The following is a 25,259-nucleotide window of genomic DNA, read 5'->3' on the forward strand; positions in this document are numbered from 1 at the left end:
AGATTGAACTTTATCTCAAAAATGAATAATTAGTTACATGTTTATGAGAACTAATTTGTGCAGTTAAATAGTAGTACTAGATTGGACTAATATTATGTGAAAGAAATAAATCATCCTCGCTTGGTAGGGCGGTATTTTAAAATCAGATTAATGGTCATTGAAAATAAAATAAAATAAATCAAATACTAGTACTTTTTTTTAACCACTATGAGAAAATGAAAATTATAGATAGTGGAGTATGTAGAATATGGCCGTTGAGGAGTCAATTTATGCAATAACACCACAATTGTCTGTATATATGTTATTCAAATTCCTCGTGTTTGAATAAGGTTTATTTCTCCCCCAATTTGTTTCTTGAATTGACACTTTTTAGCTCCTTCTATGCGTTTTTTCTACTTTCCAATCCAAATACTCTTTAGACCGTTTGAGAAAAGACTGAAAATAGTATATTAGTAGTAATATTCTTGGATTGAATGCATTTTGTCATTTTCGAATTACTGGAATTAAACTGTTTCTATTGTACTTTTTTCATTGGTTACATTATATATATGGCTTATATCAATTATGTGTATTTATTCAATAATTAGATACCTATATAGTTATAGTTAGCATATCACCATTTATTATATTTCAGCCGGCAGAGTAAGAAGGTGAACCACATAATATAAAATTCTTATACAGAAAAACAGTGCAATCAATTTTAAGACAAAAGTATATTCTCAACTCTCGACTATAAAGACAATCAACATTGACACTAATTCTCTGTTTTTGAAACAATTGTTCACTTTGGTCGAACATTTATCATCCTCTAGATTGTTGTGTTTAGGAGATTGAAAGTTTCAAGCACCACCTTCTGTGTTAAGGATGAAGTTCCTTAACTCGTAGATTTTGCGTCGAACGTCGCGGGAGCTTTTGCCCGTCGATCAATCTGGCGTCAAAATTATGATTTGTGCGTTTTGCACGTTTGAAAGGAAAGAGAGTAAGAGAAAATAAAATAGAATGATAATTGATATTTCTTGAATGATAGAACTAAAGAACAATGTCCACTATTTATAATAGTGGATACTAACTTAATGAGCAAGACAAAAGATATGAAAAAGATATGAAAATCCATAATTAACTAACTAAATAATAATATAATAATAATAATAGCTGTATCAACTCCCCCACGGTTGAAATCCACCTTGTCCTCAAGGTGGGCACCATGAAGCAACGATGAGTGTCGAGGAATCCTCCTGGGTCAAACATACACCGAATAGTTGAGCGTCTCCCTGCAGCAATGCGTCCATGAATGCTCAAGCATAAAGTGTCATTTTGCGGAGGAATCAACCGGGCATCGGCGTCGAGCGATGTTGATCGATGATTCATACTTGCGACAACCCTTACATGAGATGAATCACTCAATAATTTCAGCGATGCGTTGTCCACAATGGAACTACCCAAACCAATCTGGACTTGGGGAATCTTGAATTGAGAAGCATTCAATTGTCGCGTGCACTGAATCTTGATGCAACCGTGAACCGGTTTCTCTTTACGTGCGGAATCCGGACTGGACTTCTCTATCTTCTCAACCTTTTCAAGTCCACCAAAACCAACAGAAGAAACGGGAATCATCTTGGCAGAATCAGCAAAGCCTTCCTCAACTCGATCACAATCAGGAATCAACGTCGACGGTGGCGGCGACAGATCGAGGGCGATATTGGGAAGCAGCGCAAAGGGTGGTGGTGATGTACTCGACTGCTGCGGCGGAGCCAATGAGTCGTAGGGGACTAAACCCGAGGGCCCCGGCGAAGCCTTGCTATTTCCTGATGGAGGAAGGTGCTGAACGAGGTCCCCAAACCTGAAAATTTGGGAGCCGTAGGGCTGCGCGGGTTCAGGCAGCTCGGGAGGAAGCATGTTGTCGATGCGTCGTTCGGCTGCAACAAGGAGAGACTCCATCCTGTAGCACGCTTCCAACAATTGTTGAAGTTGTGCGAGAGTCGGATGTGCAGTGGTGGTGGCTGGACAAGGTGGCTGCGGCGCGGGCTGATTCCATCCTGAGTTATGGTTGGGGGGCAGCGGATGATCGTATGCTGAGACCTCGTAGAAGGGGCGTTGTCCCGGTGTCTCCCAGTAGGCAGGTGGATCCCAGCTAGTGGGTTGTCTGAGAGAGGTGTGGTGTGGTTGCTGAGGCGGTTGATAAGGCTGAGAGTATCCCTGCTGCGTGCACAACCGTGGCGGGTCCCAACAAGAGGGCGGTGGTGGTGAGTACAAATCGGGCTCGTAGGACGATGGTTGCCGATACGCAGTTTCCTGGCGCAGCCATGGCGGGTCCCAGGAAGTGGGTTGACGGACTTGGTAGGGATGGTGTTGTGGGTGGAGTCTCCCATCTCTGATCGGATGGAGCAGGGGTTGAGATACAGGCTGACATGGGTGGCAATCCGCCTGCCGAAGTTGATATCTGGTGTAGCTGTACGACATGTCAGCGATTCGGAGGAAGAGATCACGATGAAAGCACCAATTGTTAAGGATGAAGTTCCTTAACTCGTAGATTTTGCGTCGAACGTCGCGGGAGCTTTTGCCCGTCGATCAATCTGGCGTCAAAATTATGATTTGTGCGTTTTGCACGTTTGAAAGGAAAGAGAGTAAGAGAAAATAAAATAGAATGATAATTGATATTTCTTGAATGATAGAACTAAATAACAATGTCCACTATTTATAATAGTGGATACTAACTTAATGAGCAAGACAAAAGATATGAAAAAGATATGAAAATCCATAATTAACTAACTAAATAATTATAATAATAATAATAATAGCTGTATCATTCTGAGTGTGTGTGTGTATCCTCTTATCGGGATTGTGATTGACGGCCAAAGGCTCGGTGATCTAAGGTTTCATCGCGGGATTCTTCCCGTCGAGCAAAGAGTGATATAGACACGATTAGGTTTCTTGCGAAAAGAGAATATCAACCAAATTCATACTAATAGGTATAAGTGTATAATAAGAAAATTTAATCTCCACAACAACTTTTTCCTCCACCATTATTATTTAATAGTATTGCAAAATACAAAATTCGATCACCTTACATGTTTTTTAACTATCCAAACTATGTGTCTGTGTGTAAAGGGGTCCAGTTCAATATTTGAATCTATAATAATCAATTTTCATTAAAATTGTGACTACTGCATTATTGGTTGAAGTAGTACCTTCACACACTCGCTTTAAATGGATGTACTTTATCTTATTGTAAGCCGCGTGTCTTTTTCGAAAGTAACATCCATAAACAGTATAAAACCTATTTTCCATTAATTTTCCTTCTCACTCTTAAAATAGTTAACATGTTTTATCGAACTCATGGACTGACGATAGAGTCGGTCGATCCTCGATATCACTTGGACATCTCCTTAGCACATCAAGATCTGATTATTTATCAAACTTTTGACATTTTTTAGTATTAAGGAAAACCTTGGATATAAAATGCAATTTATATAAAATGTTGGTGTTTTTGTTTGAGTTTGTATATTTCTCAATATTGGTTGTGAATACTTATGCCTCATATATAATGCTTATAAAATTTACCAACAATATGATTGTATTCGCATTGTTCTTTGATTAATATACATCATTATGATGATGGAACATTATCATAAACTATAAAATACTATGTTTTATGAAACTAAGAACTCTTTTCTTTAGCTTATCATTCACGGATAAAACCTAAATTATACCAAAAAAAATCTTTATTTTTCAGCATTTTCATTTATTTTCATACATTGGGCCTTGTATAGTGATTGGGCTTATATTCAACAACAGATTTGTTGGGCTTAGTGATGACAAAGATTCTTTCCTCATTCAATTCCAGTGGCTCAACCAAATTGAACGAGTAGAGAAAGAGGGCTTTTCGACGAAGATTCTTCACCTAAGAAACAATCGAGATTTTAACAAATGAGTGCAGGTAATTGACGATTCACATTGGGGTTTATCTGAAATTGTAATTTTTTTCTGTTAATGTTTGAACAAAAGTTGTTACCCTAACTTTGTATAGACCTCAAAAGAATTGTCTATTGTCAATGTGGAACTAGCAAAAGATTGATTTTTTTCTCTTTTTTGTTAAATTGTTATTGTTTTGATGATTCCCTTTTGGTAGTAAGGATGATTTCTAGGTTGATCTAATCCAAAAAAAAAATGAAACTTGCATAGATTGTTATGTTATTTTATCAGTTTCATAATTAGATATGGATGAACTCAATTGGGAAATGTTGATGCTCTGAAAAAAAGGAAGCTTTTTGATGCCGAAGTGATGGAATTATCGATTATCGATGTTTGTTGTTGTAGGAGGAGCATTTGGTGGAAACAGAGGAGCAAGACCAGTGCCACCAGAAAAGGGTGTTTTCCCCTTGGATCATATGCATTTATGTGATCTGGTACATGTGTAGAATTGTGTAAGCTGTTTTAGGCTTGATTAATTTGAAGAAGCTTTGTTAACTATGGTTTGAGGTTGATTGGTGTAGGAAAAGAAAGACTATATCAACTGTCTCAAGTTTGAGGGCCATAAATCTGAAAAATGCAGACACTTCTCCAAGAAGTATCTCGAGTGTCGTATGGAGAAGTAAGTGTGATATCACTAGGCGAGGCATCTGTATGTCGTTGTGCTTGCTTGTGTGTCGGGAATTAAGTAGCTGATTGGTCACTGTATTAGGCCTATCGAGTTGCACTAAAGTAGAATAATATGAAATCTTGTTATGGTATCCTAGTTTATACCACACTGATAATAGTAGGATTTAGAGATCATTGTTTATCTTGACTTTTGGATGTATACATTCTGCAGGAATTTGATGGCAAAGCAAGATATGTCAGAGCTTGGATTTCGGAAAGTAGATGAATTGCAAGCTCCCTCTCTGGAAGGTTAAATGAAGAGCAAATTGTGAAAGTCGGCGCCTTCCATCTACATTGGACTCGGAGCACATCAAGTAAATGTTAGCGACCCTCTATATTGTTAATTTTAGATATGATTTTGGTGGGAAATAGGTTATACGAGGATATGTAAAGATTGTCTGTTTAACATTAATTTGATTGTTTTGCCTGGCAATCTTTGGATGAAGAAGACATTCACTTTGTTTTAGTTCGTTCAAGTAACTAATTCGTTACATCGTTTTCTTTCTTTGGTCTTTAGATTTCGTGATTTAGAATTCTCAGATGACTAAATTACTATATCCTTTCCTCCATGGTGAAAGTGAAAGGGGATATGATTCTTGGGAAAATCTCAAACGAGAACTTTTTTATCGTGAGAACATTTTCAGCTCTTGGATTGACGTTGTAGATTCTCCGTCTTCATTTTCTCGAACGCACAATGATTATTGATTAGACTTATTATTATTTTTATTTTTCATAATTTGATTTTTTGTGCTTGCAAAAAAATAATGGTTATTTTTTATATTATCAGTATTTATTTACTACTACTATAATTTGCTCTTAGAGAGACTGACTTTGACTCAGGCCGGCTTGGTTACTGTTTAATTTATTTTAATTTTTAAATACAATAAATTTTATGCACTAAAATAATTCCAGCAATTTTTGTTCTTGGAACTCATAGTAATACAGAACTCCCATAAATGTTTACTTTCATAGGTTACTGTCTTTTTAGTATTATTAAAAAAACTCAAAGATGCATATTTTTGCCCAAAGATGTGATTGAAAAAAGTACTATGAGAAAGTAAAATAAGTGAATTGCAAAGGGGGAATTCATGAGATTATTGAGAGTCTGAGGATCATAGAAAATAAATCCATGGAAGCATTCCACAAATTAAAGCAATTAACATATCAATTTCATCAAGAAAAAAATGGATTTTCGACATTCAAACCAATTCAACAAATAAAAAAACAAAAGGAAAATGAGTCCACTTTCCTTTTATTCCAAAGGGATTGTGCAAATTGGTTCTCAAACAAATCGGAAATCATTCTAACAAATTTACATACTTAATTAGAAGTCGCTAGAAAGTGGTGCATGGTCATCGTGCATGAACACGTTGTTGTAGACCATCCCGGCTAGGCCGCCGCCGATGAGTGGCCCGATCCAGTAGATCCAGTTCCCATCGTAGTCACCGCTCGCCACAGCCGGGCCGAAGGACCTGGCCGGGTTCATGGATCCGCCTGAGAACGGGCCCGCTGCCAAAATGTTGGCCCCCACAATGAACCCAATCGCAATTGGTGCAACTGTGCCCACTGAGCCCTTCTTGGGATCGACCGCAGTGGCGTACACAGTGTACACCAATGCGAATGTGATGATTATCTCCATCACGAGTCCCTGGAAGACTGCGACTCCAGCACCCAATCCGTGAGTCGGGATCTCCTGCACCATTTTTTTGAATTTGGATTATAAAATGTGTTAGTTGTACAATCAAAGTCTAGCCTCTCATCTACTATTAGCTAGTACTACATTGTAAGGGTCCAAAACTGAAATCACATGGAATAAGGGCAAAATTGGAATTTCAAATTATGTGATCTAGGGTTATAAAAATGAATTACTTGGTGAAATTAGACTTACATAACCGCCGGTAACGATAGAGAGCACAAAACAAGCGATAATTGAGCCCAAGAGCTGAGCGATCCAATAGAATATTCCGGTGAGGACGGTGATATGGCCGCCGACGGCCAATCCAAAGGTGACGGCGGGGTTGACGTGGCCGCCGGAGATGTTCGCTCCGACCGAAACTGCGACGAAGAGAGCGAATGCGTGCGCAATCGCGATCGCCACCAGCCCCGCCGGGTTGAGAGCGGCGGCCGAAGTCAAGCTGTCTATTTTAAAAACGTCAAATCACCAAATCGGAATCAGAATCTTACATGGGCTTGCATGCATGGTTCTAGCTATAGGCAGTGGCGCGTCACGAATTTAAATATTCAATATTTTTGTATAAATTATTATACAAAAGTCCATAACATCAACAAAATATACCATATGAAATTCTTTTCTTAATATTTTGAATACGATATATATATACAGTGCCATCAAAGATAAATTTTGTCTTTACCAAAATAAATAAATTTTGTGTCCGCCCCTAATTCTAGGGTTTAATTGACTAATTCACGTAACCAAAACAATGCACATGTATATATCTAGAGAGAAAATGGAGGTGTGATAATACTAACTGAAAGCAATGGCGGAACCGACGCCTGCGAAGACGAAGAGCATGGTGGAGATGAACTCAGCGACGTACGCCTTAATTGAGGCGAAGCTGAACGAGTCATCGAATCGGCCGAAAGCGATTCCCGGCATTTTTATCCTATGAAGAAGAATGAGGAGAAAAGAGTGAAGAGAGAATGAAATAATGGGATGTTTTTGAGGTGCAAAAGACACTTTCTATGCCACATTTATAAACTAAGAATTCCACTTTCTGTTTATTTTGAGGTCTGGATTTGTAATTAATAAATAATTAATTACTCCATAATTTTTAATTCAGTTTGATGATGAGTGAGTAGTTGTCTCACATGCTAATTATTTAAAATGATATCATAAGTGTGACTATGACTTGGTCAAATTTTATATTTTACTTCATTCTGTAATTTAGTTGCAGTATCTCACGATTTAACAGCAATATTCTCAATTGAATTTAATTTAGATATTTCAGTTATTAATAGTTGCCATTTGTAATTATATTAAAAATTGTCAGAGATGAATAGTCTCCATCACTTGGTTTAAGGATCACAGACACATAAGTGCATTCTCCGCCCCATATTTCACAATTCACATCCCATGATTAAAGCAATTTCAAAACAAAACTTTAAGCATTTTCGAATCTTACAAGTAAAATCATGAAAAAAGTCTAAATATATTAGCAAAAATACTAACTCCTCATGATTAAATTTTTTATTCAACTTAACCTTTTCCAAGTTCATGAGCTAAAATAAATGAATAAAAGGGGAAATTGGTGCCATGACCTACTTTGAGCCACATAGTGCGCCGACCAGCAAAACAAACCTATGCTTTTTTGTTGGTTTCATTTCCACTTATATTTATATTAGCAAAATAAATGTATGTGGATTATGATATTAATATTGGCGTGGATTACGGTATTTAAGTGACCGAATTAAGAAATGCTACTATTAAATGGAGATAAGGTATGAGTTTTAATTTCATAATTACTTTTTCTTTTCAACAAAAAAAGTTCTATTTTATTCTTTAAAAATTATTCCATGGAATTGGAATATCATGATAAATAAAAACGACATTTCGATATCCAAATGAAATGAGGTGCATTATGCATAGCATAATTATGAAAAAGATGATGAGGGAAATGATTGCTGACGGCTCTTGCTAAACACGATGTCAAAATGGTCAGTGTAAAATTAATTGTGACAAATTATAATTATAACACTAATAAACTAATTTAACTTAAAGACTACATATGCTACACTTAGTTGTGATCTATTGCTAATTTTTCTTAAATTGCTAATTCATCAACTCAGTATATTAAAAATGATCCATTGCTAACTTTTCTTAAATTGCTAACTCATCAACTCAGTATATTAAAAATGTCAAGATTGTAGATGAACAATATGTACTTGAATGAGTAGTTTTTACTAATTCAGGAGTATAGGTGTTGTGTTGCTTTTGGGACGAGGGGAAAAAATGAACATTTTACAACAAGATACAGTGAGAGTGTTGAAGTATCAAAGATAAAGAAAGGTACCTTCAGATTTTTCCTATCATACCCAACGACCAAGCCAGCATGAACAAACGCATCCTTGATGGCATCTAAGAACGTTCAGAAAAGCCAAAAGCAATCAATCAAGTAATCTAAAGTCTAAACATAATAAAACGTCACTAAAGTGGCGAATATTTGGAGTCAAAGTAAGACAAGAAACAGATGATATGGATACCGTAAGCACGCAAAAGTGGTTCATCGCCACCAATTACTTCTACAGGAGCGTAAACAACAATGGCCTTGGCCTCAGAGCCTTTAATGCATTTCTACAAGATATATGGAATCAAAAGTTAATTGAGAAACCAGACAACAGTTATGGAGTACTATTTAATATAGTCACCAACCAACAAATGTGTTTGTGATTGAATTGAAGGTTTAATGAAGATGAAACCTTACCAGTCCCTTAAGTATGATCAAAAGTGGCCGGTTTTCTAAAGTATCCTTTACTATTGATGAGGCACTCTAAGAGGCAGAAAAAACACACTGTGAATATACAAAACAGTGGGTCAAATCAGTTGGTTAGAAAGATTTCACCTGCATAACCTCTGTAGCTGCTTTAACCTGCTCCTCATTCGATAACTTTAGCATGAGAACAGTTAGGTGAATGGATTCTAGTTTAGCAAATATGGACTCCTCAATTCCTGATGCATGTAAAAGATGATCTGATAATGTGGAAGAATACATACAGGATGAAACGATTGAAGCATTCTGAGTAGGCTCGTGCAGTTTCGATAATTTCCACCTCAAAAGGCAAAAAAGTACTGAATTAAACCAAGCTCCAACCTCTTGCTTTTCTCTTTTTATACGGGGAGGGTGCTAGGAGTTAATAATTCTCAATCAATAGATAAAATAATCATTTTACCATCAGCTGCCATTTCACGTAGTATTGTTTCTTTAAAATTGGCAAGTTTGTCAAGTAGTCCAGGATAAATAGCCAAAGGAAGTGATACAAAGTGGGTAAAATTAGGTTGTTGACTATTAACAGCCTGTTGAAGGAAAAAAAATGTTAGCTACTTACCTTAATGTCAATGCAAAATTGTGGCAGAATCCTAGTAGAGCAAAATACAATGAACCTGGGGTACGCTTGGATTGTAAATTTGTTGTTGCATTGGCGCAGCCAGTGGATTATACATAACTGACTGCTGCGCAGCAAACGAAGGTCCAGCCTATACAATCATAATAAGCCCAAAATGGATCAGTATGAGTTGAATTTAATAAGAAAGTGCAGGCGTATGATGATCAAGATGACAAAGAAAAAGTGGTTTCGGTCTCTGTAAACCGAAGATACTAAGGCTATAACTGGTAGCCCTGTACCCATAGATACTTCTTCCCAATTTCTTTTATAATGAAAACATACATAAACATACATTGACCAATAAGCTCATTTTCTATTTCCTCTCCTAAAATACATTCTTAAAGCACTCAAAAGCCATCCTTATTATCTAAAAAATCTTGCAGTTATTGAATCTTTTGATACAGAGTTTCTTTAGTTTATGCAATCTCCTTGTAATTTTGACATTATGGTAGATAATATAACTTCTTGCTGTTGAGCGACATGCAACTGAAGGGCTGATAAATATTGAATGAAAAGAAGTAGCATCCACTAGTTATTATACATGTGTTTGGCAGCTAAGGTAAGCTCGATTCATAGAAATATTCTAGACCATCTAAAAAGGATAAAAAGGCAGTAGCGATAGAGATGTGTGCACTCACCCTGACACTAGATGGTATGCCATGCATATGTGTCGCATTAGCCATAGGTGGATGATGTAAAGAATTATCTGCAATAGGGAAAGACGGCCTAGATCTCTGAAATGGGGTGAAGATCTTATCATTTGGATCCAATTTAAACTCCTGAAACAATACGAAGAAGACGAGCAAGAGAGTTAGCAAAAGACAAATAATGACACGAAATATAATCAAAGTTTCCAATCATGTAGTTCACCTTGGCATATGGATTAAGTGTTGACATCATTGAAGGCAGCGAAGCAACAGATGGACTAGGATCAGATACACGGCCAGCGGAAGTAGAAGTACCTCCGCGATCAGAAGTGGATGATGCAGAGCTACTGGTCCGGGACGCTTGCACTTCAAACGTTATGGATTAAATGCAGTAGCATTGGCAGATCACATCCTCCACCAAATAATCAACACATACAGAATCAAGTATACATTCCAAAAACAGTCCACTTCAATTGATTACTTACTCAAATCGATAAATATTCGTACAGAATTCAGATCGTCATGCATCATCTACGGTACACACACATACAGTCATACAGATACAATATACTACTACAATCATTCCAATCAAGCTACAATTCAATTCTGTGACGGTGAATAACTACTTTTATTTAATGAAATCAAATAATCGAAACAGAAAAGCCACAAAAATGTTACCCTGCTCTATATGTTTGCCTGACATTTTGCAGATTATTCCGATCATTCACATTTCCACTACCGCTTCCAGCATCCATATTCAACTCACAGCTAAAACAATGCCAAAACTTAGGCTTTTATCACATATTTTTCACAAAGTAAATCACTAATAGTAAGATAATGCAATTGATTCATGATTAAGCCGCAATTAACGAACCTGGAATTCCAGCAAGGGCTTCGATTTTGCGAAGTGTTTGCAGACTTGCAGTGTAACGAGTAGAATTTTCAGTCTGATAGAATATTAAAAGAGAATATTTTTCTAAATATAAAATCGAATAAGATCATAGGAATAATAGGATATGATTAATTAATTTTTAGTATACCTTAATTTCTTAACAAGCTATCATTTCCCGACTACTGGCGGCGGCGGTAAATTTATACTCCATTTTCTTTCCTTTTTTTGGGATAAAATAATTAATCAAGGTCATCATTGCACTTATACTGGCCCATCTTGCCATCACATTAGTTAAATATAGACTAAAGTTTAAATTTGATCATTTACATTTACTTAAAAAAAAACTTTTTATTTTTTACATTAAGTTTGTTATCTTTTTTATATTTTAGTCTAAAATGAACATTTTCTGTTAAATTTAATGATCAAACGTGATTTGACTAAATAAGTGACTTAATTATAAATCTAACTAGTATTAACACTCGTGCTATGCATGTGCATAAGATTTCAAATAATAAATACAAAATATAATGAATATATAAAATTAAGAATTCAAAGCAACGTGAAGATTTACAAAAGCATAAATGTATTTAGCTTGTCATATTCTAAATGAAGAATTTACTACTCTCTAATGCATGAAATATTTCAAATTCGGCAAGCGATTTTACAGTACACTTTTGATTTATGATCTAAGTGGAGTAAAAATAATAAAATTAATGATAAAGAGAATACGTGTGACTAATGATTAAATAATATCAGTTAATTAGAATAAGGTATACAAATAAAGAAAATATGTGTAAGTATATGAAATGCATATATTAGTGATTGTTTTTAATTTAGATTGAAAATACTGAATGACTTGGATGATATGAGATTTTTAAATAAGTTTAAGATAATTTTTAAAACTTTTTAAATATTTTTTCCCGTATTGCAAAAATGAGTATCGTGAGCAATAATAATAAGCTTAAGATATTTTATTTATCAAACTTCATTAATATACATAAACATAATATTTTGAGAAGCATTAAAAAAGAAAGAGAAATTAGAGTTATGACAATAATATCTTATCTCATAAAAAATCAAAATCAAATTAATTATAACTATGAGACAAAAGAATCGGAAATGAATAAAGATGAGAAAGAATTGAAAACTAAATATGACAACAAAAGATGTAACTAAAAAAAGGAAAAGTAAAGGACATTTTACAAATTGATATACTATGGGTTTTGATGACTTAACACAACTTATGATGCATGACCAAAGACTAAATAAGTATATCTAATAGTAGAATAAATCAAATTCAACTAAACTAAATATGTATACTATCTTGAATAATTGATTTGAGTCTTTTTTGTGTTATTTTAAATGAAAGGAAGATGATTACGAAGTATTTTTAAAAGATTATATTAATAAAATAATCACTTTTTGTAACCACTTTATAACATGTTAGCATTAGTCTTAATTTACATACAGATTATTCGGTTTTAATACTTCATAAAGTATTAACGCATAATTTTTTTTTAAATGACGATGTATTTTGTCCCTTCCAATAAATGTTTACTAGTACGTGATATTGTTGGATTGCGTAATGTTGGAGGAGCACAATTTTGTTATATCAAGTGTGAATTGTAATCCATCATCTTCTTTCTTTCTTTATTATTTTTTTCATTTATAGTTTTTGTAACCCATAATATATAGTTTATATTAAAAGACTCAATCCAACATTCAGACGTATCCACTTGGAATAACCATTATATAATTTCTTAACTCATAGTAACTAAATATTCTTGCATACAAAATAAAATTATATAACAACCATTATTTAATTTCTTAACTCATAATAACTAAATATTCTTGCATACAAAATAAAAGTATATTAAAAATGGAGTATTATTGTATCATAAGAAATACTGTTCCAAGAGAAACAATCATAATCAAGAAACCTATATTATAGTATTAATTAAAAAGATATCAAATAGTATAAAATTATATACTATTATAATTTAAACTTTAAATTCTATAATACATTAAAAATCCAAATTAAAATCTAAATGGTATACATATATTAGTAAAAAAACTTTCAAACTCTTCATTTTATTTAATGTTTTCAAGAGTTCTAATTTAAAACTTATGTTTTGGTCATTTGTTCAAACATTCACAAATGGACAGATCGAAAGATTATACATCCCATCGAAAGATCTTACCTTTGTCCCTCGCTGGAATGGGCATCAGAGTTGTGAATGTAAATATTGTATTTGCATTAAGAATAGTATTCATCATACACTTCACAATTTATACAAGGATTTTCTAAACTAAACAAGGAAAAAGATAAATCAAGGATTGATACAATCATTTGATAGAAGGCTATTAATAATACAATTAGAGACTTAAATCATTGCATTATTTTATGCTATCAAGAGTAATCGCTGGACTCCGAGCAGCTAAGAAACGACCTTATGAGATAATGCAGTCTCAGAATCACTACTACATGTTTCACAGGAGTGGTCGCCGGATTCCGGCAAATTACCTCCGCGAGATCAGCCTGCAATCAGAGATATTAGTTCACATGAAGTCTTAAATGTCGCCTTAATTAATGGTACAACTATTTATGCATATTTCAAAACTTCTTTGAGAAGTGTTGCGGCAGCAATGCATTTGTCCAATAGCTTTTGCCTTTTCATCCCCCAATAGTTTTTGTTTCTTTTTATGATTTTTATTTTATTTTTCAGATATGTATTAATAATTGATGATTAGTTAATTAATTAATCTCAACTAATAGATAACTTTTCCGCCAAAAAAGGGTATAAAAGTTATTTCGCCCAACTGACACTTTAGATTAGAATAGATTAACCTATTAACCTAACTAGTTCAATATTAAAATTTATAAAAAAAATTTTTTACTTAAATCAAAATATATTACTAATATTCATAAAATATTTTAATACACATTACAAAATTATTAAAATTTATAAAATATTTGTTTACCTACAATAAAAATAAAATTGAATTAAAATTTATAAAATATTAACAAATTTAATTTTTATTATAGGTAAAAAATATAGGTAAAATATTTTATAAATTTTAATTTAATTTAATTTTTATAAAATAGTTTATAAATTGTAAGTTAATTTTTATTATAGGTAAAAAATATTTTATGAATTTTAATATCAAATTCATTAGGTTAATCTAGCTAATTAGATTCATAACTAAGTCACTAATTTGGTAATCACATTTTAAGTTTAACGAAAAATGTTAACTTTGGACCAAAACATATTGTTTGGAACCAAAAGGTAACATATTTAATGTAAATGGCCAAAAAGTTTTTTTTAGTACAAATGTAAAGGACCAAATTTGGACTTTAGTCTTAAAAATAACATACAGTATCAGGTTTTTGGTTGCTTATAACGAACTTGTTTCAACATTATCAGAGAGTGAATTGAGCTAAATATTTTACTCGAGATTAATTTTGTCCAAATATAAAAAGTCAAAAGCCTCGAAATTCATAAACTAGGACTAATTTTAGTGCCCGCAGGGGCAACGCAGTTGGCAACGGAGGGGCAGATCTTGCTGCAATAAGACTAATTTTAGATGTTATTATCTTGAGATTAAGTACCAACCTCATCAACCGAATCGAATAATATTCATAAGACTTAGGGGTTGTTCGGTTTGCAAGATTGTATCTCGTGATTAAATATGTAGTGTATTTGGTTCATGAGATTGAATCCGACAACTCAATACTAGATGGATAATCATATGATAATTAGTCATAGTAGTCAATCATCTCCCACTAAAATAATCTCACAACCTAATCCTATAATATATCTTGGTTTTATTTTATCTAAAAAATTGAACACCACCTTAATAAATTAGATAAGATTTAGTATATTTAGGTGACACTTGATTCTTTAGACAAAATAATAGTGAGATACGAAAAAATATCCAAAAAAGACTTTAAGAATTTTCAAATCTAACAAGTTATAATTATGAAATAAGGGGTGTGTTATATTGCTAACTAACCTTAAATTGCTAACTACAACTAACTAAATGGCAGGCATTAGATTTTTAAATCAAGGGTCAAGATCATTCAACTCCGAGTATCAATACATTGAACGAAAAATGTCAATTAGGGTATTTATGTCAATTAACAACAAATTAATTCTAACTAAATTTTTAAAAATATCTCAAAACTTAAAATGCATATAACTATCTCGATTTAAATTATTTTTTCACACAACATATATCAAATTAAAGATAATTTTATAAGGATTCTAAAGAGAGCCTACATGCATATGTTTCGATGTTAAATTTTGATAATATTTTTGTAAATTTTCACAAATTTCGTCAACAGCTTTATGTCAATATAACTAACATAATATGTCAACTTAATACATGTAAAATGTCAATATAAAATTGTGTTGAGATATTCAAAACATGGTGTTGATATGTTTGATTCACTATGTTAGCATTTTAATCTAAAACCCTAAATTTAGAGTTGTTACACATGACATTTTATAGACCATTAGAAAAAAAATTATAGACCTTAGATCTTTAAAATCTTATGGTATTAAATTAGTTGTAGTTATGAGTTAGCAATTGATCACACCCCCATGAAATAATGTCTAAATATATTACTCCCTCAGCACACAAAAAATAATCTCATTTCTAAATAAGGAAAATTTCTCTCATATTTTACCCACTTTTTCCGTCAATCTCTCTTTACTTAACTATTTTTTCCCTTCTCTCTTGCTTTACCTATTTCTCATTAAAACTCGTGTCGTTCACAAATATGACTATTTTTTATGGACGGAGGTAGTATATAAAGACCACATTTCGTGGTCTTATAATTGCTATGAAATATCGCTACAGACACACAGCAGCAAATTGTAGAGGGATATCAGGCTACATATTTATTCACGAGGTGAATCACTGGAAATTCAAACAGATAAAGTTGCAGTACAAACTATGGTCAATTTTCTTGGTAATAGTAAAATCTCAAAGGTGAATGGATCAATCTTTTTGCACGTTTTCTGGAAAAGGAATTGAAGCACAGCAATGGTAGTAGCCATTCTCATCGAATGCAAACCTTTGAGAAAGATGAGCTTCGCTTATACAATACTCGCCCCATTCCTCGTTACCATACAGATCAAAAATTCCTCTTGCATCAAACGGGTCCACCCTTGCACTTCTCGTCTTCCTGAGAGCCAAAGAAAAGGATCAAAGTAAAACAGATGTCAAAGATTCAACCCATATTCATAGAGGACATAAATACAGAAGCTGCACCTTTTCCTGTGACGCGCATTCATAAGGGTGGCATGCAACTGCATCAAAGGAGAAGATTATAGGTGAACAATGAAAATTATGTACTTGAATGATAGTAACATATATGCAGAAAGAGTATTTAAAGTACTGTGAAAAATGTGTCAAAGATAAAGGTACCTTCAGCTGTCCGGCATCATTCCCAACGACCAAGCCAGCATCAACAAATGCATCGGTGATGACTTCTAAGAAGTCTCAGGAAAGCCAAAAACAATAAATCAAGTAATCTAAAGTCTAAACATAATAAAAAGTCACTAAAGAGGTGAATATTTTGAGTCCAAGTAAGACGAGAAACAGATGATATGGATACTGCAAGCACGCAAAAGTCGTCCCTCGCCACCAATTTCTTTTACAGGTGCATAAAGAACAAACGCCTTGGCCTTAGAGCCTCTCATGCAGTCCTGCAAGATATATGGAATAACAAATTAATGGAGAAACCAGACCACAGTGACTACTCTAAAAAGGATATTTATAAAAAACCAACAAATGAGTTTGTGATTGAGTTCATTTATATGTATCCGTAGTCTGGGCAAAAAACATTATAATGCAAAGATACAGCCACCGCTAATACTAAGCTGCATATTACGTTTTCGATGAACTCAATATTTCTCATGAGGCACGTCCTACATATGGTTTCAGAGATGAGAGATCTATAAAACAATGGTCCATAGTCCATACATAACATAATAAGTTCTAATGAAGATGATACCTTACCAGTCCCTTAAGTCTAATCGAAAGTGGCCGGTTCTCTAAAGCATCCATTACTTTTGATGAAACGCTCTAGAAGGCAGAAAAAGAACACTTGTGAACATACGAAACTGTGGGTCAAATCAGTTGGTTAGAAAAATTTACCTGCAAAACCTCTGTAGCTGATTTAACCCGCTCCTTATTCCATAACTTCAGCATGAGAACAGTTAGGTGAAAGGTTGTTGGTTTAATAAATATGGACTTCTCAATTCCTGAGTCTGCATGTAAAAGATGATCTGATAATCTGGAAGAAGACATACAGGTCGAAACTATTGAAGCATTCAAAGTAGACTCATGCAGATTCGATAAACTCCACCACAAAATGAAAAAAAATAGAATTAAACCAAGCTCCAACCTCTTGCTTCTCTCTTTTTATATGGGGAGGGTGCTAAGAGTTAATAATTCTCAATGAACAGATTAAATAATCACTTTTACCTATCATTTTAGAAGAACTGGTAGCCTTTGACTCTTTGGCAGGGTAACTGACAAGAGGAATGTTCGTTATATTTACTCTGACATGTGTATCAGCACCAACAGCTTTGACTTCAGCAACTAAAGGTGTTTCAGTTGGGTGCTGGGTGTCGTTTTTGTTTGCTTCCATTTCAGCAGAAAACTTAGGAGCTGTAGAATGATTTTCGTTGTCCGTATTTTTATCTTTATCATCAACTGTTTTTCCAAGTATAGTTTCTTGAAAATTGACAAGTTTGTCAAGTAGTCCCGGATAAATAGCCAAAGGAAGTGAGACAAAGTGGGAATAGTCAAGTTCCCGACTATTAACAGCCTGTTGAAGAAAAAAAACACATGTTAGTAAGCAACTTAGCTAAATGTTAATGCAAAAGTTCAACTCCATCCAGGACATGAACATAGTGTTTGATTTATCTCAAAACCTCATCAATTACACAAATTAAAAAAAAAACACCCATATTTTTGGAAATAATGAACTAACTAGCAGATGATTTATGCTTGATAAGAAGTTGAGCCATTCAACCTTGTCAATAATAGCTTGTATCATCTCAGATGCTTGAGTAATACTTTTAGCGGAGTTGCCTTCAAGGACTGCAATGGTACACTAATCAGACATCAAATGAAGGGGATAAGACAGGGTTAGCTATTCCGTACATCATTCACACTAATTGATCACTAAAATATCATGATGAATCAAGAATCAAGTCTTAAAATAGAAAATCTTTGAACAAAAATTCAGTTATTGAGGTATGAAAAGCTAGGATATAGAGGTAGAAAGAAAACAAGACAGCAATCAGAACACGGAGGATAAGGATATGAAGATAAAAAAAAGGAATACAAACATGAAACTAAACTTAGAGCACTAGAGAAAGCTCATTATATTCTTTGCAGAGATTCTTCTGATGAACTTTGAAACAGAAATGAGCAAAACATTTCAGAAACAATAGACTCACGGATTGAATCTTCTTTTCTAGATGATGGAAATAAAATTTTAACTCCAGTCTCGACCTCAATTTTCTTCTGAGTGTCTCCCCTGTCCAGATTGTAAAATAAAAATAATTACTATGCTATTATTGATACAAGCCTCAACGTGCAGTGCCCTACCCCTTCCCTTTTATGAACCGCATTAAGGACGCTCCTATCTGCAAAAATACAGAAGATCAGCTGAAAGCCTGAAAGGGAATACCCAATAGAGGACCTAAGGATACACCAGGTTAATGAAAGTCCTCACATCCATAGATAGTGAATGTTTCTTAGCAGATGTTGAGTTTTCATCCAGTGATTTATCACTCTTTCCACCTTCAGCTATTGAGACAGTCGAAGAAGTAATATTACACACTTCTTCCCCTCGATTTTGTGCCATCACCTTCTCACCATCATCTAAAAGCATATGTAAATTTTCACATCCTCCATTACATAACACATTTAGAATCAAGTAGCCATTCCAAAAAACAGTCCCCTTCAACTGATTACTTACTCGAATCGATAACAATACATGTACAGATTTTTCAAATCGCCATACATCATCTATGGCACACACGTAGAGATACAATATACTAAAAATCATTCCGATCAAGCTACAATTCAATTCTGTAACCGCAAATAACTACTTTTATTTAAGAAATAAATGATCGAAATAGAAAAAAAAAAAGCAAAAGCCACAAAAATATTACCCTCAGAGCGATCAGGCTGAGTAGACACTGCTCTCCATGTTTGCCTGACATTTTGTCGATTTTTCCGATCATTCACGTTTCCCCTACCACTTCTAGCATCCATATTCAACTCACAGCTAAAACTATGCCAAAACTTAGTCTTCTGTCACATATTTCCACATAGTGAATTACTAATATTAAGATAATGCAATGAATTCAAAGATAATGCCGCAACTATCAAACCTTAAAATTCAGCAAGGTCTTCGATTTTGCAGAAGTGTTTGCAGTTTCACGAACTAGAAAGTTCAGTCTGCGATAGCATATTGACATAAAATATTTATCTAAATATAAAATCAGATAAGATCATAACTGATTAATTAATTACTGTACCTCAACAGAGACCTACAACTACAAGCTATCATTTCTCGACTACCGGCGCGGCGTCGGCGGTAAATATCCTTTTGGGATTAATTAATTAATCAAGCTCACTATTGGGCTTATACAAGCCCATTTGGTCATCTGATTTATGTTGGGCCTATTGAGGCACAGTATAATGTGGAGTATTTATAAAAGAAGAAGGTGAATATTCGGTTGCTCAAAATTAATTTGTTTCGATATTGTTGAGATTGAATCTGAGTCATAAAATTTTACATGAAATTAATTTTGTTACAAAATAATGAGACACTTTAATAATGTGTAATTGAGTTGGAATATTTTGATTTATTAGTTTCAGCTCGTCACTCTCATTTTTTTAGTAGTAGTAGTATTTTCTTTCGTTTTTATTTTGTGCTAAAATAAAGTGCGTAGAGAAATGAAGCACAACGTAACATCAACCTATGTCCGAACTACAACAGGCCACCTTAACCGTATATACAATCTAAATCAAAACGAAAAAAATAAAAAAAAAAACAATTAGTATACCCTAATTAAATTAAATTCAAACAAAATTAGCTGACCTAATAGCCAAGCTTAAGTTAATTCAAAATAATCACGAGCATTTGTCGCCGAATCATGAATTCGTGCAGCGGAATTCCTAACCCTCCACACCTTGAGCACGCCGTCAAGGCTCCCCGTGCACACGGTGCATCCCTCCTCCCATGTCTCGTCAGAGTGACGGCCAGGGAAGGCGGCGACGCACCTCACGGGGGGCCGCGGTGCCCCTGCAGCACCGTGACGCACGAGTGGGACCCGTCCGCCTCCCTGGCCCAGACCCGACTAGTCGAGTCTGCAGACCCAGTGACCACATAGGTCCCCGCGCTGGCCAGGCACTTGACGGCGTGTGTGTGCCCGGGCAGCGCCCCGCCGTACTGCAGCTGGCCGGAGAAACACCCCTTCAGCCAGTAGTGCACGTATCCGTCGGTGCAGCCGGCGTAGAGAACTCCCCCGTCGGCCGCGAGTGCCAGGGTCTTGGCGGGGGAGTGCTTGGTCGGGAGCGTCACCGTGAGGGAGTGGGAGCGGGGCCCGCCGCAGAGGCCGCGGCGCCACCTCCTCACGGTGGCGTCGTCGGAGGCGGTGTAGAGGACGCCGTCGGCCGTGGCGAGAGCGTTGATGGGCTCGAGGTGGGTGATAGACCCTTGGTTTATCGGACTAGAGCACCAATAATTTATAGGGAAACGACGAACAAGATAAGAACAAAATAAACCCTAGTTGAGGTGCTAGGGGGCGATTTCCGCCAGAACCGGGAATGAGAACAAGTAATTAACTTTATTTCTCAATGTTTCAAAATGCTAGAGAATTCTATAATTTATAGAATTCTAAACCCTAAACATATCTTGATAATCAAGAAAGACAATTAAAATAAAAGATTACAAAAGATATGGAATATAACTAACTAAAATAAAAGATACTAAATCAAATAAAATAAAAGATACTGGAGATGATTTTTTGCGAGATTCACTAAATCGAGGACCCTATCAACTCTTCCGCCGTTGAAAACCACCTTGCCCTCAAGGTGGGTCATGAATTAAGAGCACGAGTGTCTCGTCCAAGGTGAAAGTGCTCTCAAAATCTCCAAGGTCAAAAATACGAACTCCTTTCATCGCACCAAAGTAGGACACTAATTCTCTTCCGTAATAGCTATCATTGTACCCAATAAGGATCTCCTTCCAACCGAATTGCTTGACAATTGTTGCATCAACGAAGTAACCATCCACAATCGTCTCTGGATAATCATCGACAACGCTCTCTGATCCATCCTTTGTGCTAGCCACCTCTCTCACCAATGCATCAACTCCTTTAAGAGCTACTAACTTCCTTATAAAACCACGATAATCACTCCAATAAGAACATGAGTGACTCCTTGCTCTTGGGTCTCGGCCAGAACAAGACAAGGATACTTCGTGACCCAATCTGGACTTGCGTGCATATCCGACGGAGTTCACAGCTGACTCGCGGCTTTTGCGCGTGTTTGGAGCAGCGACAGCGGCTGAAGTTACTCGCAACAGTGACCGCTTGTTCGTGACAGCAGTGCTGATCCGTGACAGCAGTGAGTCCACGGCAGAAGCATTAGCAGCACGGCTGGAGCAGGTCGTTCGGTCAGGCGGCACTTTCAAACCTCTTTCCCTTGTATCATCTAAAGTAATGCTTAGCAGTTCAAAATGTTGGTTTCCTAGAGCAGCTGCTGCATCGTCCTTTCCATAATCAATTTCATGAAACCTCTTGTTACATCCCGCCTCCATAGTCTTGTAAACTATCAAATCCTCAAGATTCGGTGGAATAGAGGATGCGTAAGCATGCTTCCTGTACTCCCCCATATTCTGTCGAGCCATCTTTTCATCAAGAACAATGCTAGAGTCCAATATGCAATATGCACCTACATAAACTGGTTCACTCGTAGCAGTCTTTGAATTCTCAACAATATAGGGGATCCCAAGATTGACCTGATCAAATACACAAGAACTTGCCTCCTCAAAGAAGGCCGAAGCAAATACCTCCTCGGTAATAGTTTCCGAATTCTCATAGCAATTTATTGTATCAAAACCAATTCCATTAGAAATAATATTGTTGGTCGATTCCATAGTTGGAGGCTGATCAACCAACTGATCATCATCAACAACATGTGAAACCTCATCCTCTAATTTGGGAGCAAAGTGGGTAGTCTCCACACCTACGTTATATGCTTCCCAAATCGTATCACACGAGACATCATCAACGCTGCAGAAAGTTGGCGCTGCATCAGTTATTGAAGAATCCAACGTGACTTCTTTCGGTGCATCAACAATAGGCTCAGATTGATGGACATCGTCCACCATATGTGAATCACCCTCAAGTAACTCCGGAGTAAAACGATGATAGACCGCCACCAAGAAATCCTCCCACGAACCATCAATGTCAGTTTTTTTATAATTATGAAACCAATCGGTCGCCGGCGGATCGAACAAGTATTTCGTGAGATATAGACGATCATCGAGCGGAGTGTAGTCGTGGTTGTAATACTCTTGGACCTTACAGATCCAATCTAGGGCATTCTCTCCATCGAAACGTGGTGCTTTGAGGCGTGGCATGGAATAAGACTTGAAACCCATCGGTTCCTGAGTTACCGACGGAGGGGGCGACCAACGCTGCGGAGGTGAACCCTCGGCAAGGCTTTCCCGCACCTCCACGGTATGCTGCCCGAACTTGGCTAGAAATTCGCCATGAGCAACAACTAGACGGCGTAAGTCCATGAGAATCTCGAGAGCATGTTGTTGTGATTCCATAGTTCGTGCAGAATCTGGCGTAAGTGTGACTTGGATAGAATGGTGGGTTGTGCGTGTGAGGGAATTGAAAAATAGAATTTGAGGGAGAGCGGTTTTGATGAGAAAAAGAAAAGGCGTCTGGTTGGAAAAAAAATAGAGAATTTGATGTGATGGAGGAAGAGTAAACAATGGAAGCACCAATTGATAGACCCTTGGTCTATCGGACTAGAGCACCAATAATTTATAGGGAAACGACGAACAAGATAAGAACAAAATAAACCCTAGTTGAGGTGCTAGGGGGCGATTTCCGCCAGAACCGGGAATGAGAACAAGTAATTAACTTTATTTCTCAATGTTTCAAAATGCTAGAGAATTCTATAATTTATAGAATTCTAAACCCTAAACATATCTTGATAATCAAGAAAGACAATTAAAATAAAAGATTACAAAAGATATGGAATATAACTAACTAAAATAAAAGATACTAAATCAAATAAAATAAAAGATACTGGAGATGATTTTTTGCGAGATTCACTAAATCGAGGACCCTATCAGTGGGCCTGGATCGTCTCGATGCATTTGAAATCGGAGATTCTCCACACTTTGACGGTTTTGTCTAGCGACGCCGAGTACAAAATTTCGTCGCTGGTATTTATTGCTAGCGACGAAATTGGGCCTAGATGCTTTGACTGTAGATAATTATGTGTATCAATTATTAGAGCTAAAAATTGAGGAATTTTATTAGTTAAAATAATTTTTCTCTTACAATTGTATATATGTCGACATGTCGTCAATGAATGTGAGATTCAATTTAATTATTAATGGTGTTCATTCATTGAAAATAATCATATGCATGCGATCGCCTCAAATAATTTTGTCACGTTTATTTAGTAATTAATGGTACCAGAGCTAATTAAAAACCAAATTAATTAGTTAAGGAAAACTTACGGTCTTATCATGGCCGGGCCGGCGATATATCCCCGGAGAAAACTCCCAGGCGTGGGGACGGTGGCGATCCGCACGTGCTTGACGGCCCCTTCCCACGTGCGGCGCCAAACCCTAATTTTGCAATCGGCGTAGGCGGCGTAGACTCTATCGTTGGAGACCTGCAGCGCTACCACCATGTATGCTTTAGCCTTGAGGTGGCCGCACTCGGTGAACTCCGGCATCTTCCATACGCGGACGGCGTTGGCCTGCGAGCCGGTGTATATGAGGCCGTTGGCGGCGGCGATGCAGAGGATCTGACCGTCCTTTTTGAGCACGGAGGAGATGCAGCGGTGGGATGCGGCGTTGGCGTCGTGCTTGGGGGATGTGAAGGAGAGGCGGGGGGTGGAAGACTGGGAGTGGTGGTGGAGGGAGGCGGAGCTGAGACGGGGAGGGAGGGAGAGGGTGGGGTCAGAGCGCGGTGCCTCTTTTGAGGAGGCGCTGCGCGGGAATTTTAGGGTTTGGCCTCTCATGTGGATTGGACGGAAAATGAATTGAAGAAACCGTCTCCATTTTAGGGTTAGGCGATACTGTTTTAATTTACAGTAGTATTGGAGATCAATAGGTAAGCTCAATCCTATACAATTATGCACTAAAATTAAGCACAAACAGTAGATTTAATAATGCCGACATAGTATTCTTCAATTGATCCCTTTTATGATATATACCGATTTACTTAATAAAAAAATTACGAGTAATAGATTCGGGAAGTCCAAAAGAATATATTTCTATATGAAGGCAAAAATATGCTCAAACGATTCAATTACTACATGATAGGATATGGAGTAGTATAATAAAAACAAATTGCTTCTACAGTTCTACGTTCTTAAATTTTCGTAAGTCATAGTTTCGCATATCACCTTCAAAATTTGCATATAAAATACTGAAATATTAATGTGATGTGTTTTGGGACAAGCTATTGATTTGTTCTGATTTTCCAACCAAAATATTGGTGCTAACCTAGTGTGACACTGTCATACTTCAGTCACAATGATATCATATTGTAGGCAATAAAACGACATTGAATTATACTTCTACAAAACTAAATAACTTCATTTGTTCTCTTAGTACTAAGAATCAATGAGATATAATGAAGAAAATGAGAAACTAAATGGAAGAGAGC

General features: G+C 36.0%; 3 protein-coding genes and 1 pseudogene across 10 annotated transcripts; 1 reads left to right on the forward strand and 3 right to left on the reverse strand.

Annotated features, from left to right (window-relative positions):
- The first annotated feature begins 3,800 nt into the window (after window positions 1–3,800).
- Window positions 3,801–5,104, forward strand: LOC121767654 (cytochrome c oxidase assembly protein COX19-like). Its single transcript, XM_042163983.1, has 4 exons — window positions 3,801–3,937; window positions 4,318–4,406; window positions 4,494–4,591; window positions 4,811–5,104. The coding sequence occupies exons 1-4, from the start codon at window positions 3,928–3,930 to the stop codon at window positions 4,890–4,892; spliced, it is 279 nt and encodes a 92-aa protein (XP_042019917.1). The 5' UTR covers window positions 3,801–3,927; the 3' UTR covers window positions 4,893–5,104.
- Window positions 5,105–5,785: 681 nt separating this feature from the next.
- LOC121769083 (aquaporin TIP2-1-like) lies at window positions 5,786–11,426 on the reverse strand. Of its 3 annotated transcripts, XM_042165764.1 has the most exons (13): window positions 11,281–11,426; window positions 11,085–11,174; window positions 10,630–10,772; window positions 10,398–10,538; window positions 9,758–9,850; window positions 9,547–9,670; window positions 9,371–9,426; window positions 9,219–9,263; window positions 9,081–9,146; window positions 8,860–8,950; window positions 8,670–8,734; window positions 7,129–7,262; window positions 6,636–6,777 (listed from the first exon to the last, which is right to left on the reverse strand). In XM_042165764.1, exons 2-12 carry the CDS (start codon window positions 11,128–11,130, stop codon window positions 7,224–7,226), a joined length of 909 nt encoding a protein of 302 aa, XP_042021698.1. In that variant the 5' UTR covers window positions 11,131–11,174; window positions 11,281–11,426; the 3' UTR covers window positions 6,636–6,777; window positions 7,129–7,223. The 3 variants fall into 3 exon arrangements, with proteins under 3 accessions (XP_042021699.1, XP_042021698.1, XP_042021697.1); XM_042165763.1 differs by lacking the exon at window positions 9,371–9,426 and having other exon boundaries at window positions 9,219–9,325; XM_042165765.1 differs by lacking the exons at window positions 9,081–9,146; window positions 9,219–9,263; window positions 9,371–9,426; ... (4 more) ...; window positions 11,085–11,174; window positions 11,281–11,426 and adding an exon at window positions 5,786–6,331 and having other exon boundaries at window positions 6,527–6,777; window positions 8,860–8,932.
- A 4,750-nt stretch (window positions 11,427–16,176) lies between these two features.
- On the reverse strand, window positions 16,177–19,981 carry LOC121769288. 6 transcript variants are annotated; one of them, XM_042166041.1, is made up of 14 exons: window positions 19,866–19,981; window positions 19,719–19,785; window positions 19,497–19,635; window positions 19,055–19,203; window positions 18,928–18,965; window positions 18,777–18,856; window positions 18,347–18,414; window positions 17,794–18,139; window positions 17,464–17,576; window positions 17,326–17,391; window positions 16,922–17,012; window positions 16,732–16,796; window positions 16,576–16,613; window positions 16,177–16,489 (listed from the first exon to the last, which is right to left on the reverse strand). In XM_042166041.1, the coding sequence occupies exons 1-14, from the start codon at window positions 19,895–19,897 to the stop codon at window positions 16,303–16,305; spliced, it is 1,479 nt and encodes a 492-aa protein (XP_042021975.1). In that variant the 5' UTR covers window positions 19,898–19,981; the 3' UTR covers window positions 16,177–16,302. The 6 variants fall into 6 exon arrangements, with proteins under 6 accessions (XP_042021975.1, XP_042021976.1, XP_042021974.1 ...); XM_042166042.1 differs by having other exon boundaries at window positions 16,732–16,793; window positions 19,497–19,638; XM_042166040.1 differs by having other exon boundaries at window positions 19,497–19,638; window positions 19,866–19,979.
- A 463-nt stretch (window positions 19,982–20,444) lies between these two features.
- On the reverse strand, window positions 20,445–24,609 carry LOC121768061 (annotated as a pseudogene).
- Between the last annotated feature and the right edge of the window lie 650 nt (window positions 24,610–25,259).

Source organism: Salvia splendens, chromosome 15 (assembly GCF_004379255.2).
Source record: "Salvia splendens isolate huo1 chromosome 15, SspV2, whole genome shotgun sequence".
NCBI classification, from domain to species: domain Eukaryota; kingdom Viridiplantae; phylum Streptophyta; class Magnoliopsida; order Lamiales; family Lamiaceae; genus Salvia; species Salvia splendens.

Excerpts from the sequence above, each read along its gene's own strand:
- LOC121769083 (XM_042165763.1), bottom strand. The coding sequence starts at position 11,130 with ATGATCGGAATAATCTGCAAAATGTCAGGCAAACATATAGAGCAGG. Across the intron at positions 10,539-10,629 it reads CACTTAATCCATATGCCAAG|GAGTTTAAATTGGATCCAAA; the intron begins GTGAACTACATG and ends GTATTGTTTCAG. Across the intron at positions 7,263-8,669 it reads ATGATAGGAAAAATCTGAAG|GATAAAAATGCCGGGAATCG; the intron begins GTACCTTTCTTT and ends TCTTCTTCATAG.
- LOC121767654 (XM_042163983.1), top strand. Across the intron at positions 4,407-4,493 it reads ATATGCATTTATGTGATCTG|GAAAAGAAAGACTATATCAA; the intron begins GTACATGTGTAG and ends TGATTGGTGTAG. Across the intron at positions 4,592-4,810 it reads CTCGAGTGTCGTATGGAGAA|GAATTTGATGGCAAAGCAAG; the intron begins GTAAGTGTGATA and ends TACATTCTGCAG.
- LOC121769288 (XM_042166040.1), bottom strand. The coding sequence starts at position 19,897 with ATGATAGCTTGTAGTTGTAGGTCTCTGTTGAG. Across the intron at positions 16,797-16,921 it reads ACGACTTTTGCGTGCTTGCA|AAGTCATCACCGATGCATTT; the intron begins GTATCCATATCA and ends GAGACTTCTTAG. Across the intron at positions 16,614-16,731 it reads ATGATGCCGGACAGCTGAAG|TTGCATGCCACCCTTATGAA; the intron begins GTACCTTTATCT and ends CCTTTGATGCAG.